At 47.7% G+C, this 21,581-nt stretch overlaps 10 protein-coding genes across 10 annotated transcripts; 5 read left to right on the top strand and 5 right to left on the bottom strand.

The window, feature by feature from the left end:
- Positions 1-774: 774 nt before the first annotated feature.
- On the bottom strand, positions 775-4,118 carry N7468_001753 (putative C6 transcription factor; the record flags this gene model as incomplete). Its single annotated transcript, XM_058471050.1, has 11 exons — positions 775-935; positions 987-1,196; positions 1,274-1,761; positions 1,822-1,980; positions 2,063-2,237; positions 2,298-2,804; positions 2,881-3,119; positions 3,192-3,292; positions 3,357-3,551; positions 3,933-4,007; positions 4,092-4,118. The coding sequence occupies 11 exons, from the start codon at positions 4,116-4,118 to the stop codon at positions 775-777; spliced, it is 2,337 nt and encodes a 778-aa protein (XP_058334191.1).
- A 588-nt stretch (positions 4,119-4,706) lies between these two features.
- On the bottom strand, positions 4,707-5,858 carry N7468_001754 (cupin domain-containing protein; the record flags this gene model as incomplete). Its single annotated transcript, XM_058471051.1, has 3 exons — positions 4,707-5,011; positions 5,088-5,522; positions 5,609-5,858. 3 exons carry the CDS (start codon positions 5,856-5,858, stop codon positions 4,707-4,709), a joined length of 990 nt encoding a protein of 329 aa, XP_058334192.1.
- Positions 5,859-6,166: 308 nt separating this feature from the next.
- On the top strand, positions 6,167-7,854 carry N7468_001755 (uncharacterized protein; the record flags this gene model as incomplete). Its single annotated transcript, XM_058471052.1, has 5 exons — positions 6,167-6,827; positions 6,881-7,037; positions 7,089-7,244; positions 7,321-7,460; positions 7,523-7,854. 5 exons carry the CDS (start codon positions 6,167-6,169, stop codon positions 7,852-7,854), a joined length of 1,446 nt encoding a protein of 481 aa, XP_058334193.1.
- A 290-nt stretch (positions 7,855-8,144) lies between these two features.
- On the top strand, positions 8,145-9,782 carry N7468_001756 (putative aldehyde dehydrogenase; the record flags this gene model as incomplete). Its single annotated transcript, XM_058471053.1, has 4 exons — positions 8,145-8,375; positions 8,474-8,741; positions 8,815-9,134; positions 9,207-9,782. 4 exons carry the CDS (start codon positions 8,145-8,147, stop codon positions 9,780-9,782), a joined length of 1,395 nt encoding a protein of 464 aa, XP_058334194.1.
- A 245-nt stretch (positions 9,783-10,027) lies between these two features.
- On the top strand, positions 10,028-11,766 carry N7468_001757 (carotenoid oxygenase family protein; the record flags this gene model as incomplete). The annotated part of the gene is made up of 5 exons (XM_058471054.1): positions 10,028-10,213; positions 10,277-10,400; positions 10,475-10,851; positions 10,923-11,060; positions 11,125-11,766. The coding sequence occupies 5 exons, from the start codon at positions 10,028-10,030 to the stop codon at positions 11,764-11,766; spliced, it is 1,467 nt and encodes a 488-aa protein (XP_058334195.1).
- Positions 11,767-12,114: 348 nt separating this feature from the next.
- Positions 12,115-13,244, top strand: N7468_001758 (fumarylacetoacetate hydrolase family protein; the record flags this gene model as incomplete). The annotated part of the gene is made up of 4 exons (XM_058471055.1): positions 12,115-12,397; positions 12,478-12,614; positions 12,677-13,046; positions 13,138-13,244. 4 exons carry the CDS (start codon positions 12,115-12,117, stop codon positions 13,242-13,244), a joined length of 897 nt encoding a protein of 298 aa, XP_058334196.1.
- A 780-nt stretch (positions 13,245-14,024) lies between these two features.
- Positions 14,025-14,522, bottom strand: N7468_001759 (DUF3237 domain-containing protein; the record flags this gene model as incomplete). The annotated part of the gene is made up of 1 exon (XM_058471056.1): positions 14,025-14,522. The coding sequence occupies one exon, from the start codon at positions 14,520-14,522 to the stop codon at positions 14,025-14,027; it is 498 nt and encodes a 165-aa protein (XP_058334197.1).
- A 725-nt stretch (positions 14,523-15,247) lies between these two features.
- Positions 15,248-16,968, bottom strand: N7468_001760 (putative MFS transporter; the record flags this gene model as incomplete). The annotated part of the gene is made up of 6 exons (XM_058471057.1): positions 15,248-15,504; positions 15,577-15,872; positions 15,932-16,396; positions 16,445-16,509; positions 16,619-16,810; positions 16,882-16,968. 6 exons carry the CDS (start codon positions 16,966-16,968, stop codon positions 15,248-15,250), a joined length of 1,362 nt encoding a protein of 453 aa, XP_058334198.1.
- Positions 16,969-18,681: 1,713 nt separating this feature from the next.
- On the top strand, positions 18,682-19,674 carry N7468_001761 (uncharacterized protein; the record flags this gene model as incomplete). Its single annotated transcript, XM_058471058.1, has 1 exon — positions 18,682-19,674. The coding sequence occupies one exon, from the start codon at positions 18,682-18,684 to the stop codon at positions 19,672-19,674; it is 993 nt and encodes a 330-aa protein (XP_058334199.1).
- Positions 19,675-20,866: 1,192 nt separating this feature from the next.
- Positions 20,867-21,106, bottom strand: N7468_001762 (uncharacterized protein; the record flags this gene model as incomplete). The annotated part of the gene is made up of 2 exons (XM_058471059.1): positions 20,867-21,069; positions 21,091-21,106. 2 exons carry the CDS (start codon positions 21,104-21,106, stop codon positions 20,867-20,869), a joined length of 219 nt encoding a protein of 72 aa, XP_058334200.1.
- Positions 21,107-21,581: the final 475 nt, after the last annotated feature.

Here is a 21,581-nt window from a genome sequence, read left to right on the forward strand (position 1 = left end):
AAAGTCAGAACGGATGACTGTTCTCTATACGTAAAGGGAGCTAAGGCCCGAGCTCGTACCATTCCTTTTCGTTTCCTCTAATATCTCCTGTGTACCGGATTTCCTATGCCCGATTGTGACTTTCCTTTTCGATTTTAGTGCTCAGCCCCTCGCTGCTTTTACTGAGTAGATCTGAGCACGTCTCGGGCATACACTTGAGCGGGCCTAAAAAAAAGCTGGGCGGGCCCCACTGCATGCTCCTGGGAACCTTTCGTCTACTGGCTCTACCATGGGCCACTCATGATAGTATTAGTCTTGATACATTTGGAAGAGTCTGCTATAAGCTAGAATAGCTTGCCCTGAGTCATCGCCCGCTAGAGAAGTCCATTATCTTACCTTTGAGCAACGAGCTGGCTCAAATGAGATGCTCTGGACCTATTCGAGGAAGGTCCGCATAGTCAACATAGACTGATCTATGACCTGAATCATACCAAAATGGTTCGCCATACCTAAGTCCACTATTGACCGAAATTGACTCCGAAATTATCGACATTAGCCCTTGGGTTTCACCTAATTGACCGATGGATCCACCGTGAAAGAAGGGCCGAAGTCATCGTAATAATGGGTAATTGACCCTATAGGTTGGCACTCTGAGCTAATCTATAATCATCTTCCCGAATTCATCAGAACTCTCACCAATCGACTAAATGATATCTCTCACACACATACTGTACAACTCGATCAGACAAACACCAGTTTGCTCTCGCGCAGGTCGAAGATGAGATCGTCTAGGAATCACTCGCTTGGTACAGATTCTTGTCGGTTCAGCAATGACCAGAAATCACCATTTATCAGAAACTCGCCAAATTCCAGACCCAGAGGCGAAGACTCCGCGTTAGTCCCGGAGCCGCCCAAGGGAATACCGCCTATCCCGACATGGTTCAACTCCAATTCTCCTGCCGAATTCTTTAGTAGATAAGGAAATAAACGTTCTGGACAGTTCCTACCTGGTGCGTTGATTGTGTTGTTGAACTGTTCAAGATAACACCTGCATCGGTCGACGATGCGATTGCCGCAATCTAGTTTGTACAGTATTGAAACGACCTGGCCATGGTAGGCAATGAGTTCATCAATATTATGCGATAGGGAGGTTGTGGCAGGCTGGCTATTTTTGCTAATTCGAATCATTCCAAGGAGAATCAATGCCGAGTGAAATGCTGGAGTGAGTCAAGGAGTCAACGTTTAAGTCCAATGTACGAAGAGACAAATGGATCGATCAGAGAAGCTCACTTACTGTAATAGAGAGTGTACCACCATGCACCAAGGAGGTTTTTATGCCACCCCGATGAGTGTACCAACTCGCGAATGATATCGATAATGCTCATGGCAGATTCCATGCAGATTTGAATACTATTGAATCCAATCTGTTGTAATAACGTTTCTTCATGATTATCAATGCCGCCTTTTCCGCAGGCATCAAGAAATTTCACAAGAATAGGGCGATGCAGAAGAATGCGGAGATGGAGATATCGAAGAGTAAGAATAACGCTGAACTTCATAGAGTAGAACCGTGGTGGATCAGGCATATCTTCGTTGCCCTCACGAATGTTGGTTGCTGTTGCAATGTTAATATTTTGGGGGAGTGATTTTTCCCAAACAACAAGTTGACGTTCAATCGAAAGGATGGTACTGATACTCTCGGCGACTGTGAGAGATGGATCGCAACCGAGATTCTGGCCATAGAGTAGGTCAACAATGTTGAAGAGCTGTTTATATAGTAGACTGGCGATAGTTAGTCCATTGCGAGGGCATGAAACACAAATGTCGAATATATAAACCTACATCGTGGAGCTGAAGAAGTCCACGCTCATTTGAAAAGTTTTGTTGTCTACGACCGGACTTTCTGTAGGACCACCACCGTCGACATAATTTGTCGGAAGATCAAGCTTGACATAGTTGTCAGGTATAGCTGCTGGCCGCCCCAGGGTCATGCTCAAAGTTCTGGCGGAGAGAGGGGTTCGTAAGCCGAAGAATAGGACGTGCAAAACTAGCCTGTGTTCCGTACCTGTCAAGTACTACGCACCCATACCAAGTCCTCTTTCGGATTTCTTGCTCTTGTGGTGAGAAGACCCTCGAGGCATCTTTAGAATGAAGGCCAAGTTGAAGGGCGGCTTTTACGGCCAACCCATGAACTGTCCACGCCTGAACGGATTTCTGTGTGCCTTGCATGTATTGGCCCGTCAGCAACAAATATTGCACTATACTATGTCAATAAATATGATCTTTGCATCAGATTACCCAAGTTGGAAACAACCCACCCACTTCCAAAGTGGTTCCCCGCAACATCTCTTTGCCACATAAGCTTAACGCACGCTTGTAGAACACATCGGCGGCAGCAATGCGTTCTTCTGCTGGCTCCCCGCTAGGAGCGGCGGTGATCTTGGCCATTGCAAGTATCATATTGAGCAGCCCAAGCCACGTTCTTCGAACCTTGAGATGCCTTTCGGACATACCTCGATATGTTTCAAGGAATGAAGGGGGGTAGATGTAGGGATAAAGGAGGCCTGTATCGGTGAAATATTTATGGACAAGCTGAGAAGTCTCATGAGCAGGAGGAAGTGCGAATATGTCCGTCTCTTTTTGTCTTCTACATGTGGAATCAATGCCACTCAATCCTGGCGACGGAGGGCGAGACACATTAACAAAGCCGCCGTCCAATAATATTTTTCCAGTAGAAGAGGAGGAACTAGCCGTTACTGGGGAGTTGGCGTTATATGATAATGCACTAGACAAATGACGTAGAAAGGCGATGTTGGATGATGGGCCTGCGAGAAGTCAGTCTATATTCTCTTCCATTTACATAGTGCAGATTCAATATTCTCTGCAAAGTTGCAATCCTACCAAAAAATCCGCAGTCTTGTTCATCGGCAAAGGCCACGGTGCCCATTGCATCCACCGAATCTTCAGTGTCTGCGATGTTGGCTAAGGATTCTGTTTGGGCTAATTCCGGCGGTTCATCGAGCCTGTTCTTGACGGCAACCCCGTCATGTACATCATGAGACAAGCCAGGAATATGAGCCCTGACGGTGCGCAGACTTTCTTCTAGTGTCACAATCCGGGACTCTAAACTCTGCAGATAGCTTTTCCTTTGTTAACACTCATAGTTAGACAGGTAATTGGACGCTCTCAGCGCCCAGGGTGGCATGACATACTCCTTATTGACAATCAGATTGGTCGACGTGCTGGATGGCGTGTAGAGGCATTCCAGCCCGAAGTTGGTGCACGTGGCACATTTGGGACGAGACCCATCGCACTGTAGTTTCTGATTAGCTGTTCATGCGGACATCATGTAAGCACCAGTACACAATGTAGAATACCTTAGATTTCCGTGTACGACATGCGTCGCACGCTAACGACGTTCGGCGGCGTTTCACGGCGTAGGCTTTTGAGCCTAAACTGTTACCGGCATCGCCACGAACATCGTCCGGCTGTTCTGGATGCTGCATTTCCTTCTCAATCTTCGCTGTGATGAGAACGTGGAGAAAAGGCGAGGGATGACCGACTGTCGGCTTCTTCCGATCAAGGGTAAGAAGCGGACGGGGAAAGGACGGGGAAGCACCGGGAAGTACCCCAGATCAGGTGACCTTCCCCGCATCCTATGGACCAACGGTGTGGTTCATCCAACGGGCGAAAGTTGTCTGATTCTACTATTTACGCTTATTTGCAGTCCCCAGGCCTTGTAGACAGAAATCACGTAATCAATCAGAGCTGGAATAATGGCATAGTGGATATCCACTGTATCCGACAGTATTTAATTGATTTTCGTATAGCGCGGGTATATCGAATTCAACTAATATTATGGCACCTCGAATCTTGTGCGTCTTAAAACTGAGAAAATCCACGCCGCACTCGCTCAGGGTCTTCTATTAAATGATGTGGCCAGCCCGACGTACGATGCCCGCAGCTTCGTGTCCTAGCACGACCGGGTAATCGCCAACGTAAATGGCACCATGCTGGACAACAGTATCCTATGGTAATGTTAGTCTGCCAGTTCGAGTAAGGTAAACCGGACAAGGAGAGTGGGGGGTTCCGAGACCAGTGTAGTTGCTTACCGTATGGCCCAAACTCGTGTGCTTCATCTCGATCAGCACTTCATGAGGTCACGCTTTGTCTAGAACCACACCTTGAAGCACGGGGCTCCAGATGCATCAACACGAACATTTTTGTGAGAATTTGCTCTTCTAGGATCGTCCCAGGATCCGGAAGGCAATGGGCGTGTTTAGGATGCCTGCAGTGCGGACCTCGGTTCTCGATGTAGTGTTCAAATCAGGCATTTCGTAGTCAAGACGTGGATCAGGGGAAGCGGTCCATCACTTGTACGCTTGGACCCAAATTTGACTCTAAGCAGCATAATAGGTCTTCCCGGATTACTGTTTAGCGCGTGATACCAGGGAAGTCTTCAGCGAGCTATACCTTACAATCTATCAACCTGGAATTGAGGAATACGGATCTGCTCTCTGTGTGGCAAATTCTGGTCACGATTATCGGGCAGGGGGGCTATATAGGTCACTTCAAATCCATACGAACAGCAGTTTCATCGAATATATCATCTTATGAATGAATCCCTGGCACAATATCCTGAACTTGATCAATACTTCTCTTTCAGGCTTCGATGAACGTACATCAAGGTTTAGAGAGTAAACGCAATACTGCAACTTCCCTTATGCCTAATCAGAAACCAGGCTCTCGACATCCATCTCTTCTGTGCGATAGAATCCAAGGGCTGTAAGCATTGGCTTATCATCGAAGCGGTAAAGATATACCGTTTCTCCCTCGTTGGCGGAATGCTGGTATTTGTACCACGACGGAATACAGAAAGTATCGCCAGTCTTCCAGGTGAGAGTCTCATTTCCAACCTGGGAAGTGCCACTTCCTGCGATAACGTGGTAGATAGCGGAAGTCGTCTCGCGACGGGCGGGGGACGAGGTCGAAGCATTGAGCCTCTCGGCGCAGCCACCAAGAATACGGCTCACTTTGAGGCCGTTAGCATCACAAAACCCGACTTACAAAGACACATCACAGCGTAGTAAAACAGAGGGGTTGAATACCTTCACGTCCGTCTTTCTTTAGGTATCGCTGCGTAGTCCAGTTACCCTCGCCCTGATCTAACTGGGCCTTCATGCGAGCCCAAGGGAACACAATGGGCGAGGCACTGGTATCGACATTCTCCGCAGGATATCTAGGCTGCTCAAAGTGCTCGACAAAATGAACGGGGAAGTGGCGGAAGTTGGGCAAATCTAAACCATCCAGCCAGATCATAGGTCCACAGCCATCCTTCCCGTGATCGTGCCAGTTCCAGGTTGGTGTGAGGATCACATCTCCCTTCTGAATTTGGATTCTCTTGCCGTGCACGGCAGTGAACCCCCCATTGCCCTCAATAATGTAGCGCATGGCGAAGGCAGTGTGCCGGTGAGCAGGGGCAGTCTCATTGGGCATGACAAGCTGCAGGCCCGCGTAGAGGGTGTCGGTAGTGTAGGGGGCCTCTTCAATTTGGAGTATCAGCTAGACGAACAAGAGAACGTCTCTACTGGCCGCAACTTCAAGGAAGTAGACAACTTTCACCACATACCACGAGTTGGATTGATCAGCATTAACACTCGTCTCTCAGCTTGCTTCTCGGAAATGAGATTACCGGCTCGCAGCAGGCTGGGGCGAATGCGTTCGTACTCCCAGACGAAGGGAACTGCCGTCGGATTGGGTAGAGGCGGGTTGAGCCGGGTCATTTGTGTCCATAATGGAAGAGTCCTGCTGTTTGAAAGATCTTGAAGAAGCTGCTCCGCTGTGTCACCACTGGCCTTCTCTTCAACGAACTGAGCCATGACTAGGTGTCTCGGAATATTACTGATGATAACGGGGTTTGACAGTAGATACAAATGTCCTTCCAAGCGGAAGAGCTGAGGATTTGGATGATTCGTCAAGATGTCATGCCCTTTATCTTGAAAAGAAGACTGCAAAAGAGCTATATAGGCGACTGATTGAGATCGGGGCTACGTCGGGAATGACGGACTGGGATATCGGGGTCCGGGGAAGGCGCGGGGAATGCAACTCGATATAATTCGTTCTACCGCGTAAGGAAGATAACCTTAGCATTGCAAGTTTGTCTATTGTTTTTCTCTTTTGAGCCATAATGGAATCGAATGGGGTCTCGCTTCATCCCCACGATGCTGCCGCACTTGATGTGAGTCCTGTACCTCACTTGGCGACAGCGGGCGCTTCTGCATTGCAGATGCCGACATACCCTAGCAACTGCCTAGAATTTGCGAGGCCGTTTTTGGCCCCGGAAACCCAGACCTCGGAAAGCGTGCACAAGGCCAAAGTCCCTCTGAAAATTATCCTTGTTGGTGCTGGTTTAGGAGGCCTCGCCACTGCTATTGCGCTCGCGCAAAGTGGCCACAATGTAACGGTCTTCGAGCAGACACCCGTACTTGGGGAGGTGGGAGCTGGCATTCAAATCCCTTCCAACTCTACTAGAATTCTTTTCAAGTTGGGGCTAGAACCATACCTGAGGCCCTACGTGACCGAGCCCGAGTCGATTTCTTTCAGAAGATGGCAGACCGGCAACGTCATTGGCAAAACGAAATTAATTCCAGAGTTTACAGACAACTTCGATGCCCCCTACTACGTGATCCATAGAGCTCACTTTCATTCCGCTCTTTGTCAAAAGGTGCAGGACATGGGAATTGAGATCAAGTTGGGAGCGCGGGTTGAGGATTACAACCCGGCCGCGGGAAGCATCACGCTTGCTGATGGAACAATCTACACTGGAGATCTGGTAATCGCTGCTGATGGTCAGTCGTATGTTCCTATTTCCTTTCCGATCTATTTGACTAATACCAAAAAGGAATCAAATCTGTTGCTCGCAAAATTATCCTTGGCGGAGAGGATATGGCTTTCCGCAAGCCTGGTTTTGCAGCCTATCGCGCTACAGTAGATGTGGAACGAATGCGCAATGATCCAGAAGTCTCATGGATTCTTGAGAAACCAGCTCTGAATATCTGGTAAGATAGGGAGAATAAACTTCTCAATCTCAATATTGATTTCTACGACAGGATTGGGGATTCGAGACATGTCATGACTTACACTATTGGTGCGGGCAAGGCCTTCAACATGGTGTTATCTCATCCGGATGGCACTGATCCCACTACATGGAACCCCCTTAAGGCTGTTGAAGATATGAAGACTGAGTTTGCAAACTGGGATCCGGTGTATGTAAATCTTGATTCCCCGTCCGCTTTCCCTTCTCCTTTTCCTACGAATCACTAACCCAACCATCTCGAGAAGTCTTACCAAACTTATTGGCTTGGTGGAAAAGACACTCAAGTGGCCGCTCATTAGTGGCTCAGTCCTGGATAAATGGGTTTCGGAGAAGCTTGTTATTCTTGGAGATGCCGCTCACGCGATGTTGCCATATATGTCGCAAGGTACGTTTCATTTGATATTGATATGTACTAGTCTATGATCCCAAAATAACAACTTTTGACAGGTGCCGCCATGGCGGTGGAAGACGGAGTGGCTCTTGCACGGTCTCTGTCAAAGGTTGACAGCAAAGAACAGCTAGCCAAGAGTCTTTCCATTTTCGAGAAGGTCAGAATGCAACGTGCTGGTCAGATGCAGGAGGCCAGTCTGCTTAACAGCCATCTTTGGCATTTCGCCGATGGCCCCATGCAAGAGGCGAGAGACGCCGCAATGATCCCCGAAGTAAAAGGGATTCCATTCAGCCATAGTCCCAACCAGTGGAGCGATCCTGCCACTCAGATGTGGTGTTATGGATATGATACCGAGAAGGCCATTGATGAGGCATGGGAGAAAACATAGCTGGATTGTTAGAACCATACAACGATTGAAACGCTATATTAAATTATTTAGCGCGAGTCTCCTCTTCACTCCCCACACAATGTTAGCCCCGCCCGTGGTCAAAAGGTACCCGAAGATGTCCGTATACCTCGCGGGACATTCGGCCCCCCACTTCCGATATTTCCCCGGAGCTATGGCGGGGATGTTCTTCGGGCCATGGTTTCTTACAATGGCTTACTGAGATATATTTAAATAAGAACATTCTTCGAAGCATTGGGGAGGATTTAGAAATTTGCTGCCGTCATCACAAAATGGAAACCACTACTACTGTGCCACTTATCATCGATGGCGAGGACGTTGTCCTTCCTTCCCGCGAGAGATGGATGGCAATTCCCAATATTCGCAGTTCTCCTTCTTCCTTTTTCCAAGGTGCGACCAAAGAGCTGGCGATAAAAGCTGCAGAATCCAGTGCACATGCTTTCACCGTATGGTCCAAGACAACACCAGTCAAGCGACGTGAACTCCTTCTAAAACTTGCCGCGGTAAGAGCATCCTGAGAAACTCTCCACAGAAAACGGTCAAAATTGGCCATGTTAATTGGTGATTCAGGTCTTGAAGAGGCAGAGCAGATGAAGTCAAGCAACTCTGTGATGAAGAAGTTCATAGCGGCGCACTTTGGGCCGATGTTATCACTAATGATAGCATCGGCATCATTGAGGAGTGCGCAAGTCTTACCACCTCAATAACTACCGGCTCTATCCCTTTCACTCAAGGAGAGTCCTATGGATTTGTTTTTAAGGAGCCCCTTGGAGTCATCTTAGGCATTGCTCCATGGAATGCTCCAGTAGTTCTGGGCTTCCGTGCAGTTATCGCGCCTATCGCCGCGGGCAATGTTGCTATCCTGAAAGGTATCTCGGCCACTTCCCTTGCAATCTATGGCTTGCGTTCTCTGTTTCGATGAGTGTTAACTTTACTGGTTAGGGTCTGAGCTCAGTCCTCGAATCCATTATTTGATAGCATCACTCTTTCGGGAAGCGGGCTTCCCTCCTGGTGTGGTCAATTTTCTTCTTCATCGCCCTGAGGATGCCCCAGAAATTTTCGACATTTTGATCAAACACCGTGCCGTTAAAAAGTGCAATTTTACAGGGTCTACGCAGGTCGGTCGTATCATCGCCAGTCAAGCAGCAATGGCACTGAAGCCCGTCTTGCTGGAACTAGGAGGCAAGAATTTTACCATTGTACTGGAGGATGCCAATCTAGACTTAGCAGCCAAAGAAATTGTCAAGGGTGCATTTTTGAATGTAAGTGAAAAATATCTTCACTGTCGAATTTTGTTTTTCAAGCAAAGCTCAATTTATTCATTTATGAAACAGAATGGTCAGATTTGCATGTCTACTGATCTAGTCATTACCACAAGTGCCATTGCTTCTATTCTGGAGGAAAAGATTCTCTCCATAGTACAAAAGATCGATTGCACCTCTACAGTCATCTCGCCGGCTGCCAAATCCAGACTGGACATGCTGGTGACAGATGCCCAAGCTAAGGGAGCGGAGATTTACACCGCACCAATGCCATCGACACCACTTTCACCTCATGACTATCTCCCGACCGTCATCACTGGCCTCACTAAGGACATGATTTTCTACGAGACAGAATCATTCGGACCAGTTGTTGGTATGGTATCGGTTGATTCTGAAGCGGAGATCATTGAGATCGCCGAGCAGGCCACTTACGGCCTATCAGCCTCCATCATCTCCAGTAACCACTATCGCGCGATGAAGTTGTCTGAGTCTATCAAGGCAGGTGCTGTTCACATCAACTCAATGACTGTGCATGATGAGCCAACTTTGCCTCACGGAGGACATGGCGAAAGTGGCTGGGGCCGGTTTGGGTCTAAGTGGGGAATGGAGGAGTTTGTGCAAACCAAGACTGTCACCTTACATCCGTGAAATCGCCTGACATATTATTTCTGTTCCCGGTGTCTCCCCGGTATTCCCCCGGTATTTCCAGACGGGCTTGGATTCGGGCTCCCCGTGCCCCATTTTTATTTCCAATTGTGGGGTAACTAGGTGTTTAAAGACGCGAAGATGAAACCTATTTCAACCTTCTTTGGTCCTGTTCAACTGTAGAGAAAACATTTCGTATTCACCACACCCCTTGTGAATCATTTCTAGCGTTCCATTACGTGCCAAAAATGGCATCCTCGGCTCCCCAGCATTTTCCTGACCGCCCTCAATTCTCAGACTTCATGAAGCCGTGCCGATTTGAGGGAGAGGTGCGCCACTTGGAAGTGCATGGGGATCTCCCCAATGACATTGACGGTACTTTCTACCGTGTCATGCCTGATCCTCAGTTCCCCCCTTTTATTGAAAATGATCCTGTATGTCGTCTAACTTTCCTGGTCACTTTCTTCTCGGTACCGCTCAGACACTAACTTGGGTAGTGGTTCAACGGAGATGGGAATGTCAGCGCATTCCGTATCAAGAATGGTTCTGTGACCTTCCAGCAAAAATATGTTCGCACTGAGAAGTTCGTCCGCGAGAAGGAAGCCGGTCGCGCGCTTATTGGTATGACAATTCCGACCCATATTTCTTGTTGAGTTACGCTAGGAGGTGGGCTAATCAGAACTGTTCTTAATCAGGGAAGTATCGGAACAAGTTCACTGATGCGGTAGAGTTTGCTGTCAGAAGTACTGCGAATACCAATATCGTCAGCTTCAACAACCAGCTCTTGGCTCTCAAGGAGGATTCTCCTCCATATGCTATGGATCCGGAAACGCTGGAAACAAAGGGTTTATATACCTTCGATGGTCAGCTTCCTAGCGTGACTTTCACGGCCCATCCAAAGACTGATCCAGTGACTGGAGAATTAATTTGCTTTGGGTATGAAGCGAAGGGAGACGGCACTCCGGACATTTGTTATTACACAATCGGTCCCGGTGGCGATTTTACTCAGACTTTGTGGCTAGTGAGCCCTGTCTGTGGAATGATACATGACTTCGCGGTGACGCAGAACTGGGTAAATTTTGCTTCTTCTCACCCATTTCGACATGGTTTCACCATCTAACGAGTCTTATTGTCTTGTCTTAGGTTCTTTTTCCTGTGATGCCCCAGTTATGCGATCTCGAAAGGATGAAGCAAGGTGGAGAACATTGGCAATGGAGCCCTGAGACTCCCTTCTATATCGGGGTAATCCCCCGCTACGGTGCCAAATCATCCGATGTCAAGGTAAGAAATTAGGTTAAGAAAATCAATCTTTTCCGTTTCACTAATTTCTCACGCACAATGATAGTGGTTCACCTACAAGAACTCATTCCCTGGCCATACGGCTAATGCCTATGAGCAGAATGACGGCAAGATTGTCTTCGATCTCGGACTGAGTGACAAGAATGTCTTCTATTGGTGGCCCGATGCTCAGGGAAACTCGCCCGATCCTGCGACGATCCATAGCCAACTAACACGTTTTACCGTGGACCCAAAAGCCAAAGAAGGAAGCCTTCCTGAACCAGAGGTTCTGCACGATGGCAATTCAGAATTTTATCGCATTGATGAACGATTTTCTGGAAGGAAGTACCGCCATAGCTACTTCGACCTCATGGATCCCCGCTTAGGGACCGACTTCCCAGCAATCGGCCCGGTCATGGGTGGCGGATATCCTCCCTATAATGCGCTGGCACATCATGACGGAAGCACGGGCGAAACAGAAGTCTACTTTCCGGGGCGCACACATCTGGTTCAGGAACCTGTTTTTATCCCACGGGCCGGCTCTGCAGATGAAGGCGACGGATATTTGCTGGCCTTGGTGAATAACTATCGCACCATGTCCAGTGAATTGCATCTTCTAGACTGTCGAGACTTCAGCAAGGCCCGAGCTACTATCTTACTTCCTATCAGACTGAGGGCTGGTCTGCACGGGAATTGGGTTGCCAATTAAAGGCAGGTCACTATTTTGTTAGCTTTTATAAAGAGCCAGACTGTTGAACGATATCATCAATCGTAAAAGCAAAGTTTTCCTTCGGGTCCTACTTAGCCTCCATTTGTATAAATTGGAATTACTGTTGCCAGCTTGTTCTGGGAACTACAAAGGACTTTTGAACTATGCCTGGACGCACAAGTCTGTATTTCCGCTGCCGGAGATCTGTAGCCCCCGGGAGGTACGGGATCGATGCCGGCCTTTCCCCGCTCCTCCACCCTGGAACTCGTTGTCGCGTTCCTATTAAATCATTGAAAACAACACCCTAACTTCCCTACATTTATCTTTCACTTTTTGTCCCCTAACTCAATGATGGCTCTTCCATGGAAACGTCTGATTCGCTTTGAGGCCGTTGATGGCCGCATCCTACGCGGAGAGCCTTTGTTGCCCGAGACCAAGGAGATTGATCTTGGATTTGTTACTGAGAAGGATCGGATTGAAGCTAAGGTGCTTGTCGGAGATGATATCTACGATGTCACAGGCAAGACCAAATTGACAGCAGAGACGGTATTGGTCAAGAAGATACTGTCGCCATTGGCCCAGAGCGATGTGCCTATCTTACGCTGCGTTGGTCTAAACTATGCCAAACACAGTATGTATGGACTGGATGGGCTATTTCTGCTATTATTCATTTCCTAAATATCTTACTGATTTTTGAAACCCCCTTCATAGTCAAAGAGGCAGGACGCAAGCCTCCCCCGTTCCCCTTCATTTTTTTCAAACCCTCCACCACTATCCATGACCATGGAGAACCTGTGGTGATCCCTAAGATCGCTCAAAACGACCAGGCCGACTACGAAGGAGAATTGGTTCGTTTTACACTATCGACTAGAATTACATACATCTTGAAGCTCACCAACCTTGACCTTAGTGCATCGTGATTGGAAAAGATGCCAAGGACGTCCCGGTGGAAGAGGCCTTGAACTATGTCGCCGCTTATACTGCTGGAAATGACGTTTCCTCCAGAAAGCTCCAGCGAGACCCTGCCTACGCTGGTTCCGTTCCGCAATGGGGCTTCTCTAAGGGCTTTGACACTTTCGCCCCTCTCGGTCCGGTGTTAGTAGCCGCCTCGGAAATAGCAGACCCAAGCCTGCTACAGTTAAAGACCATTATTGATGGTGAAGTCCGCCAAGAAGAGGGCATCTCCGATCTTCTATTTGACTGCAAGTATTTGATTTCATACTTGTCTCAGGGTACTACCTTGCAAAAAGGCAGTATCATCATGACTGGGACTCCCGGTGGTAAGTGCACCAAACCAACGACCATTGATTTTCTCCACGTTCGAGACACGCGAGAATCAGCAACTGATCTTTTCCTAACTTGCTTCACTAGGCGTCGGTGCTGGCTTGAGCCCTCCTAAGTACTTAGTTCCTGGGACCCAGATGGACGTGTTTATTTCAAAGATTGGCACCTTGCGAAACAACGTTGTCTTTGCATGAATGCTGGACGAGGATATATCATAGAAAGATGGGACCCTCGTACGACATGAAAAAGATTATCCATCTGGCGAAGCAGTCAGCAACATCTGCTTGTCTCACTCGTCTGGGAATGAAGTACGAAGTTGATCAAGTAACATGCTATTTAATGACCCAAGGCTAACACAGAGTAAAAGAAACTTGTCAAGAGCATTACTTGGAGGAGATTTAAGCCGAGAATGATTGCAAAGTACTCCATGATTGGAGACGCCAATCTCGCCAATCTGACTCTAGTATATTGTAAAAAAATCAAGGCCGTTCTTCTCTACGTTCCTTAGAATAGCATGCAAGTCACAAGCGTTCCGTATTTATGCTAGGTCGAAAACATCTTCTGTACAGAAAATGATCAAGATGCTTCAGCTAGCTCAGTTTCAAATCTAGGCAATCGTACGGTCATTAAATCATAACACCCAGCAAACACTTGACAAGGCAGAGAGGCGGCTTCGCTTACATTGTTAGAAGCTAGCTAATGAATAATAAAATGGATGGTTCGAATTACCTTATTATAACCTCTGCACCGGCTTTCTCTTTCGCAATCCCCTTCCCTTCCTATTGCGCGATGTAATTGTCCCAGAGTAAGTATTTCTTTGTCTTTGGTGGAAACCCTATTCGTAACTTTATCATTACATCAATCGTGTAGTCCAATATCCTCGCAGCCTACCAAATAAAGTAGTATGGATAGGTTAGAAGCCCTTCCCAAAATAGCGACGAAACAATGGGGTAGAAGAGAGAGAATCAATTTTCTTATAACACCCGGTACACATCAATCTCAACATAACCTGGTCGAGTGGGAGGCTTCAAATCGCCTAAAAACACCGAGCTGATCAACCACTGGAATTTCTTGTTTTCCGTGGCAAGTTCAAATCTAGGACTCGTGCGCGTGTACCAATCCTTGCCCCCATTTGCCATTGACGTGGAGGAGGGATCGGCGTCTTCAAATACAGACTTCATGGCCTTCTGGCTGTCTCGGCCGTACCCTTCGTTGATAATGCCGATCATGCTTCCATCATCGGCTTGGATCGAATATCGTGCATAGAGATGTACCACGTCATCTGAACGCACCGTGTTCCAGTCACCTCCCGAATTTGGTATGATCTTGCCGTTCAACTTAGGCCCGGATACGCTACCGCCGGAGATAGGGATGAATCGTCTGTCTCCGAAGACAGTGGAGCCAAAATCAAGTGGATGATCTAAATCGACATGTAAAGTGAAGCTGTACTCCAGCTGAGGGGGGACAGGCATGATGGTGGTAGGGCGCAATCGAAAATGCAATGCAGCATGAGCAGGAGATTGGGCTAAGAGGCTGATTGTTTGCACAGATCATTGAATAGACTTGTTCTATACTGATCGTCAACGATCAATAATATCTTATTCAAAGGACCTATGATTCCTGCCTATCCCCGGTTATTCCGGTACTTCTCCCCTATGTCCGAATAATCCCCGATCTCCAGCGAGATAAAGTTCGAAGTGGAGATTTTATCCAAGTAATAACTATGTCGGGAGGACAAGACATTACAGTTAATTCCAGTAATCCCACCAGAATACTACACAAATTTTTTACAACTATTTCTGATCATCAAAGCCACAACAAGGAATATGGGTTCGAAAGCTCTGACCCAATTATCAGCTGTAGGTAACTTAGAGACTTCATTGTTGTTCTCATACCTTGATTACAGAGGGGTAAGGCGGAACCAATCTCGGATGAGAAGGTTGATTAAATGAAGAACGACTATCATGGGGCAAGTTGAAATATCCATAGCTGCCGAAGGTATCGGTTTTACGACAATCGTAATGCTAAGATACAAAATCATCACATAAGAACAAAAAAAAGGTGGGCCACTCAGTATAACCCCTGTAGAGCGGTAAGATACCGCTGGATGTCTCGACAGGAAGCCTCTGAGCTCCCCTCACTGGAACAGCAGAATTTCTGAAGGATGCAAGACGATCAGAGCAAGATCTGACGTAGTTTATTCCCGCTCACGGGGTCCGTAGAAGTAGAGTGGCACAGCCAGGACCAAGGTAAGCATGTTCAACATGAACATAATCATATAAACCTGAATGAAGCCCTGAGAAATAACCCAAGGGACGGCCTCGTACAAGAATAGGAAAGCGAGAATGTTTTTAAAAATGTTAATGAGAACGAGGGACTGGGCGGCATGCTCCTGATGGCGATGGACTACATAGGTAAGAGCGATGTTTGGTGTGTAAACTTCTCCAAAAGAGACTACTTCTTGTCAGCTCATGCACGGCCGTCAATATGAAGTGCAGCAAAAAGTGTTGAGTGAAAACTACTTACCCATTGCGAATCCAAAAGCTATCGCAACCCAACTGAGCTTTTCCTGACATGCGAAGGCAAGCAGAATGCACCCTGCTGGGGCCACGAACATTCCCGGAAGCAACGAGACGAGGCGTTGCTCGGGTCTAGTCACACCCTGGTTTTTTTTGATGATATATCCAGTGATAATATCGGAAAGATACCCGCCACCGAAGCAGGCTACCAGAAAGCCTATTATCGCAGCTATCTCCATGAGCCCTACATCCGTGGATGAGAACTCATATGGTGGAGGCATAAGGAGTGTGGACATGGTAAATCTGAAAGGTAGAGGAGTGTCAGCACTGTTCACCGAAGAAGGATTAGACAAGAGACGTACATCAAGATAATCTGCGGGCTCAGGGCGCATCCGTAAGTATAAATAGTCCACAGGACGGACGGATAGCGCAATAATCTAAGGGGCTCGACGAAGGTTCTCCAAAAACTTATACTGGCATCATATCGAACCAAGTAAAGGCGTTCCTTGAGTGGCAACAGATGAACAGTGTATCCCAAGCTACTTCCCGAAACGTTTTCGACAAAACTGGAACTCGATTCTCCAGCCAATTTTTCATCATCAATGGCGTGAACTTCCATCTGGGTATCAGGTTCGTAATTGGGTCGGCGAAAGTTGCTTTCGGGGCAAAAAAAGAATAGAAGGACGAGGTTGGCGGCGGCCAATCCGACACAGAGCCAAAAGTAACTCCTCCATGTTTGTGCAGTATACTGGACCATAAAGCCTGCAACGAGAGGGCCAACAGCAGTCCCACAGGAAATCAAGATAACATATCTCAACAAAGCAGGGCTAGGTCAGATGCCATGTCAAGTGTAATAGGGTTCAGGCTGTACTCACATGGACATCATGGTGGCCCGTTCACTGAGGAAGAAGAGATCTGCGACTATCTCGGGAACAATGCTCTGAAAGGGACTTATCAGTAAGGATAGATCGTGTAGGTAGGAGAGCTGAATGGAGGGAGGAAAAGGGAATAGAGGGCAAAGGTGCGCTTCTCAGCGATTCGTTTCCTACCTCTCCCGCGGCAGCAGCAAAACCAAGTACGATTCGGGCAGCAAGCAAGCTGTCGAAGCCTTTGGCAAGCGCACACCAAATCAGAGCACCCATCTGCAAGGTCATTGCTAGCAAAAGTGATGTCCTCTTGCCGAATTTCAAGGCGACTGGGACCCAGAATATATTGCCGATACCAAGGAGAAGGAAGTTGAACTGATGTGATCATGTTAGCCGGTCGCGTTCCGAGGACGACAGGGCACAAATCAATGTTAGAGGGCGCATACCGTCAAAAGTTGAGTCACTTGTTCCTGAGACTTCTCAAAGTCTTGCATAAAGTTCCCTATAGCCACAGAAGGGCCAGCGCCTGCCATGTTGGACACAAAATTAGTTAGAGATGTCGTGAGCACGACTGATATCTTTAACCAACGGGGCCACCGGAGGGGGTCATATTTGTGGTCCGTTGGGGGAGGAATGAGATTAACACCCGCGGGATGCATCTTGAGAATTCCTTAAGATATGAAGCTTTCGGTGTTACAAACCAAGAAGATTGTTTGGCTGTTTTAAATAGGAGAGAAGGACTAGGACTACATCGAATAGGGGTCCCCGGGTTTCCCCACTCTACTTCGGCTACCATACCCCGGACCTGGAACAATATCCCCGGACCCCGGGGGCCATAACTACGAAGACAGCCTTGGAGAATCTAGCTTCCCATTACGACCACGGCCCCGAGGACGGGTGGCCAACTCAAACCCGTGATGGCAGATAACAGTCCCCAGTTCCAATAGATACGGGGAAAACAACATGTTTCACTTTTGCTTTTCTTCATTTTCTGATATTACGTTTGTGGCCATAGAGTCCAGGTCGATACTAGAGAACCGATTCACTGGGCGTATCCGATCAGCCATCCCTCTCCCGTAACGAATTCCAAAGACAACGACAAACAAAGGTCACTAGCATGTTATACTGCCAATTGAATGATCACCGGATGTAATTTCTCCCTCATATTCTTTCACAACAGATCATGTGTCGGTGTATATGTCTTTATAACTCCTCATGTGGGTTTACTGAAATGAGGTCACATGACTACCCGGTAGCTCCCCGTGGCTCCCTGGGTTTCTCTTCCGAGGAAGGCCACTGGCCAATGGATTACTACTGTCCGCCGCATATGTATAATTACCAGCACTGGGTGGATTGGAAACTGTTGACTAAGCGGATGTTAAGATGCCGCGATGGAACTGAGTCAATAACGGCGTAGGCGGGCCCACATGGCCCCGCAACTTATGTATCGGTTATACAGATCATCAATCAACAACACTTCCGGCGCTTATCCGGTATTTCCCCGGAGAGTAAATCGAGCTGACAAGAGAGCTCCCACGCCAAGCGACGCACGGGCTTTCTGCTTCGCCCTGGCCAACTCTCACTGAGCAGCACATATGGGGCCGGCTCACACCCGTCCCACTATAATTTGCCGGTAGTCTGGGGGTGTAAAGGCAAAGCCAGCCATATTAGGCATTCTAGAGGAGTCTTTATGTGCAAGAATAAGCATCCTCCAATATCTGGCTCACGAGGCACCGGCCTGTTCTTATCCGCAAGAGAAAATTACAGCGAAATTAGTAAGCGGTGATTTCAGAACCTTGGAAATTTTGCATCTCCGACGAGAGAAGAGCGAGCTTATGGTAGAGATGCAAGCCCTTGCTGGTATCTTTAAGAATGCTCAAAAGTCCTTCGCACACGTTTAGCAAGGCCTCAAGCTGTCGACGAAGAACTATCCAAACGTCGTATAGCTTTGACCACCGATACCTAAGCAGCAGCCAGAAAGGACTACTTCCGTAACGCATCTGTACTCGAATCGGCAAAACAGATGGTGTTCCTCATGCGGTGCTCCTGCTAGGCTTCGACGATGTTATTTGATGTGTGGCTAGAGCAGTGGCTGTGTACGCAGCTAATCGCCATGGCCTCTCCGCTCTGCCATTCAACCAATCAGATCGGAGAGAGAGCTTAGTTCGATTCCAATTTTGAAGTGTCCCGATGACCGAGAATATTACTAGTCAGGGGCCACTCAAACGACCTTCGGTTCATGAAAGATGCCCACCAACGATGGAACTGTCGATGACCCTCACCGAGTTGGTTTTAACGGAGCGAAGGACTTCATCACGTGCCTCCATGGGATCAGCCTTCGCCCTCTCCGTTCTATGGATAAATCCAGTTCCGAGTTCTCGGCCGACCTGGAGGGTTACCTGTCAGTGTTAGACAGGGGCGGAAGTATTGCCTCCGGCCGCGGACATGAATTGGCTAGTGTTCGCTTGGGCAAGTTGCTAGAAACCCTTTTTTTGACCCCAACACCCTCTGTGAGGGAGGGGCCACCATTGACCTGGGCGACGGTCGTCCTCTTCGCCGGCCCTCACTTTGAAGGCCCATCAAAGCTAAAAATCGGAGAATCCTTGGTCGAACTACCAGAATCTGACCTCGGACTCCTTAGCTCTGGTAGGCCTTGGCGGTTTTTGTACCCTTGGCCCGATAAAGACGATTGCGAAAAGGAACTTCGGTCAATTGAGACGGCGTTACAGGAGCTTAACAATACTCGGCAGACAATACATGAAGGTGAGCGGCCCATGGCCAGTCTTTTCTCTATGATATTGCAAAGACTAAACTGGGCGACGGCAGTTTTGAGAAAGATGCTGGTGGTTGAGCAACGTCTCACGAATCATCATGATGTAGTTGCTCAACTCCTCCAAGACGAGCCGCAGGCTGCTCTTCAAAGGAAAACTCTGGAATTTGGCCGTGATCGAGCGAATCCTCCCAATGAAGCCGCTTCAAATGTGGGGACTTCTGACGCCAGAGTCCCGAGAGAGGATGCTGTAAGCGACAGTTATCAACCTCCCCTGCCACAGGAGGTTCATGAACGCTGCAGTAATCAATCTATTCAGCCAACCATTGAAGAACTACGTGACAAAGGCGAGGCAGGGGACTCTGTTTCAGGAAACAGTATGCAACACGAAAATCCACAGCCCATGACCATTACAGGTGAAAGATCCAGATTACATTTATCTGATTTTATCCAAACCTTGAGCGAGTGAGTAAATCTTCCCCATGTGTCTCCCCCACAGACACTCGAACGCAACACCCAATTTTGTTTCGGTTTTAATTAACTGCTGAAAGCATTCTTGATGATCCGAGAAATACAGATGCAATGCACTGGTCAGAAGATGGGCGGGCCCTCGTCCTCGCTCAAGAGAACAAATTTCCAGAACATCTGCTTGCAAGGATTTCCACGAAAACCTACAAATCTCTTGTTCGGCGACTTTATTACTATGGATTTCGCAAAATCGGGGGGGGCCTACCGCCATGCTCAATTTATTCGCGGTCAACCTAGCTCCATATTGCCGGCTCATCAAGAGAGCCACAGCCCATCCCTTCCCTCGCCTGCGCATAATAGCATCTCTCGACCTGGTCCTCGATGGAAAGTGATCAAACGGCGGCGGGGACGGCAAAGCGTTTGAAGGTTGCTTGGATTTGACATGCCGGGCGATATCCCGACGGCAATTCGGATCGGTCCTATGCGAGGCCGCTTGATGTATTTTATACACTACCAATACGTAGCTGTTAATTGTGGCTGTTAGTTGTGGCTGTTAATTGTTGACCCTCCTATTTTTGATCTTAAGACTCCAGCGTGCCGATCGAATAGCCTACCCTAGGAAGGCCACTGCCAATGCCGACCCTTTAGTAGTAGGCAACACAATAGCACATATATGTGCAATAAATAATCTAAACTATGGCTACCAGCCAAAGTTCAATCAACAGAAGTGGACTTATGACTAGTTCATATGGAGATTCTCTGCTTGTCAGATAGCCCCAGGTTCAGATGCGTACAGGGCCATACTGTAGTTACATAACTTCACAAATAACAATGTATATGGTCTTCCATATACAGTCACCATTCATATTCAGTAATGCGAAGAGAAAGTACTGACTCGGTTTCTCATCTGGATAATGTAACCCGCTGAGGCCAGTATTAGATTCTGTAAAAGCATTAGTATAGTTTCATTCTTCTGCGGCTAGACAACTCACCGTGTAATCTCTTCATTACAACCTCTAGTTGGATAGCGACCCTTAACGGGGCTTTCTTGTGGAAGGTAGATCACATCAGTCACGTTTACAGTGATTTTTTAGGTCTCCTACAACGAGGAGCATTCCATCGAAAAAAAAGCTCGAAAGAGAGCTCGCCGTCCGAATTCGTCAAGGTTGAAATTGGCGCAAAATTGGGGATATTCAAGGTTTGGAACTGTGTGCAAACTCCATCATCATCAAATGTCCGCTCGTCTTTCCCTTCATTAAGAATTCTTTCATCTCTTCTCTTCCCGTATCCAGCTGCTTTGGTATTTCTTCGGCCTTCAGCTCAGAAAGGCGGAATCGAACCAGGATCCTTCTGTATTCCAGTCTCTCTGCATTTATGGATGTTTGGTCGCCTAGAGCTTCAAGCTACTCGATCCGACTTCTAATCTCAACCATTACTGGTTTTAGCAGGATATTCTCCTCTACCTCTGCTAGCAGTTCCTCTGGAAGTCCGCGCTCATGAATTGGAAATACTCTATGTGACTTGACTGGTCTTTCTTACCTAGAACGGCCGAGACGGTATCATCCGAAGAGCAGTGTAACACAGTCTTTAGGATATGTTCCCGTATCTTAGTGTCCGTATATTGCGATAACAAGGCAGACCCATGCTTCCCTGTACCCGGACTGAAATTTACTCAGTGAGTCTGACTCTGAGCGCCCTCATAAAAGCGGCGGGAGCTCAAATAAGAAAGCCCCACCTAGCATAAGAAAGATGTTACGTATAGTCCCCTAGGTATTGAGTGAAGGAATTTACCTCGGTCAATGGCCGAATCGAGATTTCGTTACAATGATCTCTATGCTGGGGAATTTCCGTATCTATCGCGGATCTCGTTCCTTATAGGGTTCGAGTTTTCATGCAAAATCGTAGGCC

This window comes from Penicillium chermesinum (assembly GCF_028974085.1).
Source record: "Penicillium chermesinum strain IBT 19713 chromosome Unknown utg000002l:1.0-5270490.0:1.0-5274688.0, whole genome shotgun sequence".
Classification (NCBI taxonomy): domain Eukaryota; kingdom Fungi; phylum Ascomycota; class Eurotiomycetes; order Eurotiales; family Aspergillaceae; genus Penicillium; species Penicillium chermesinum.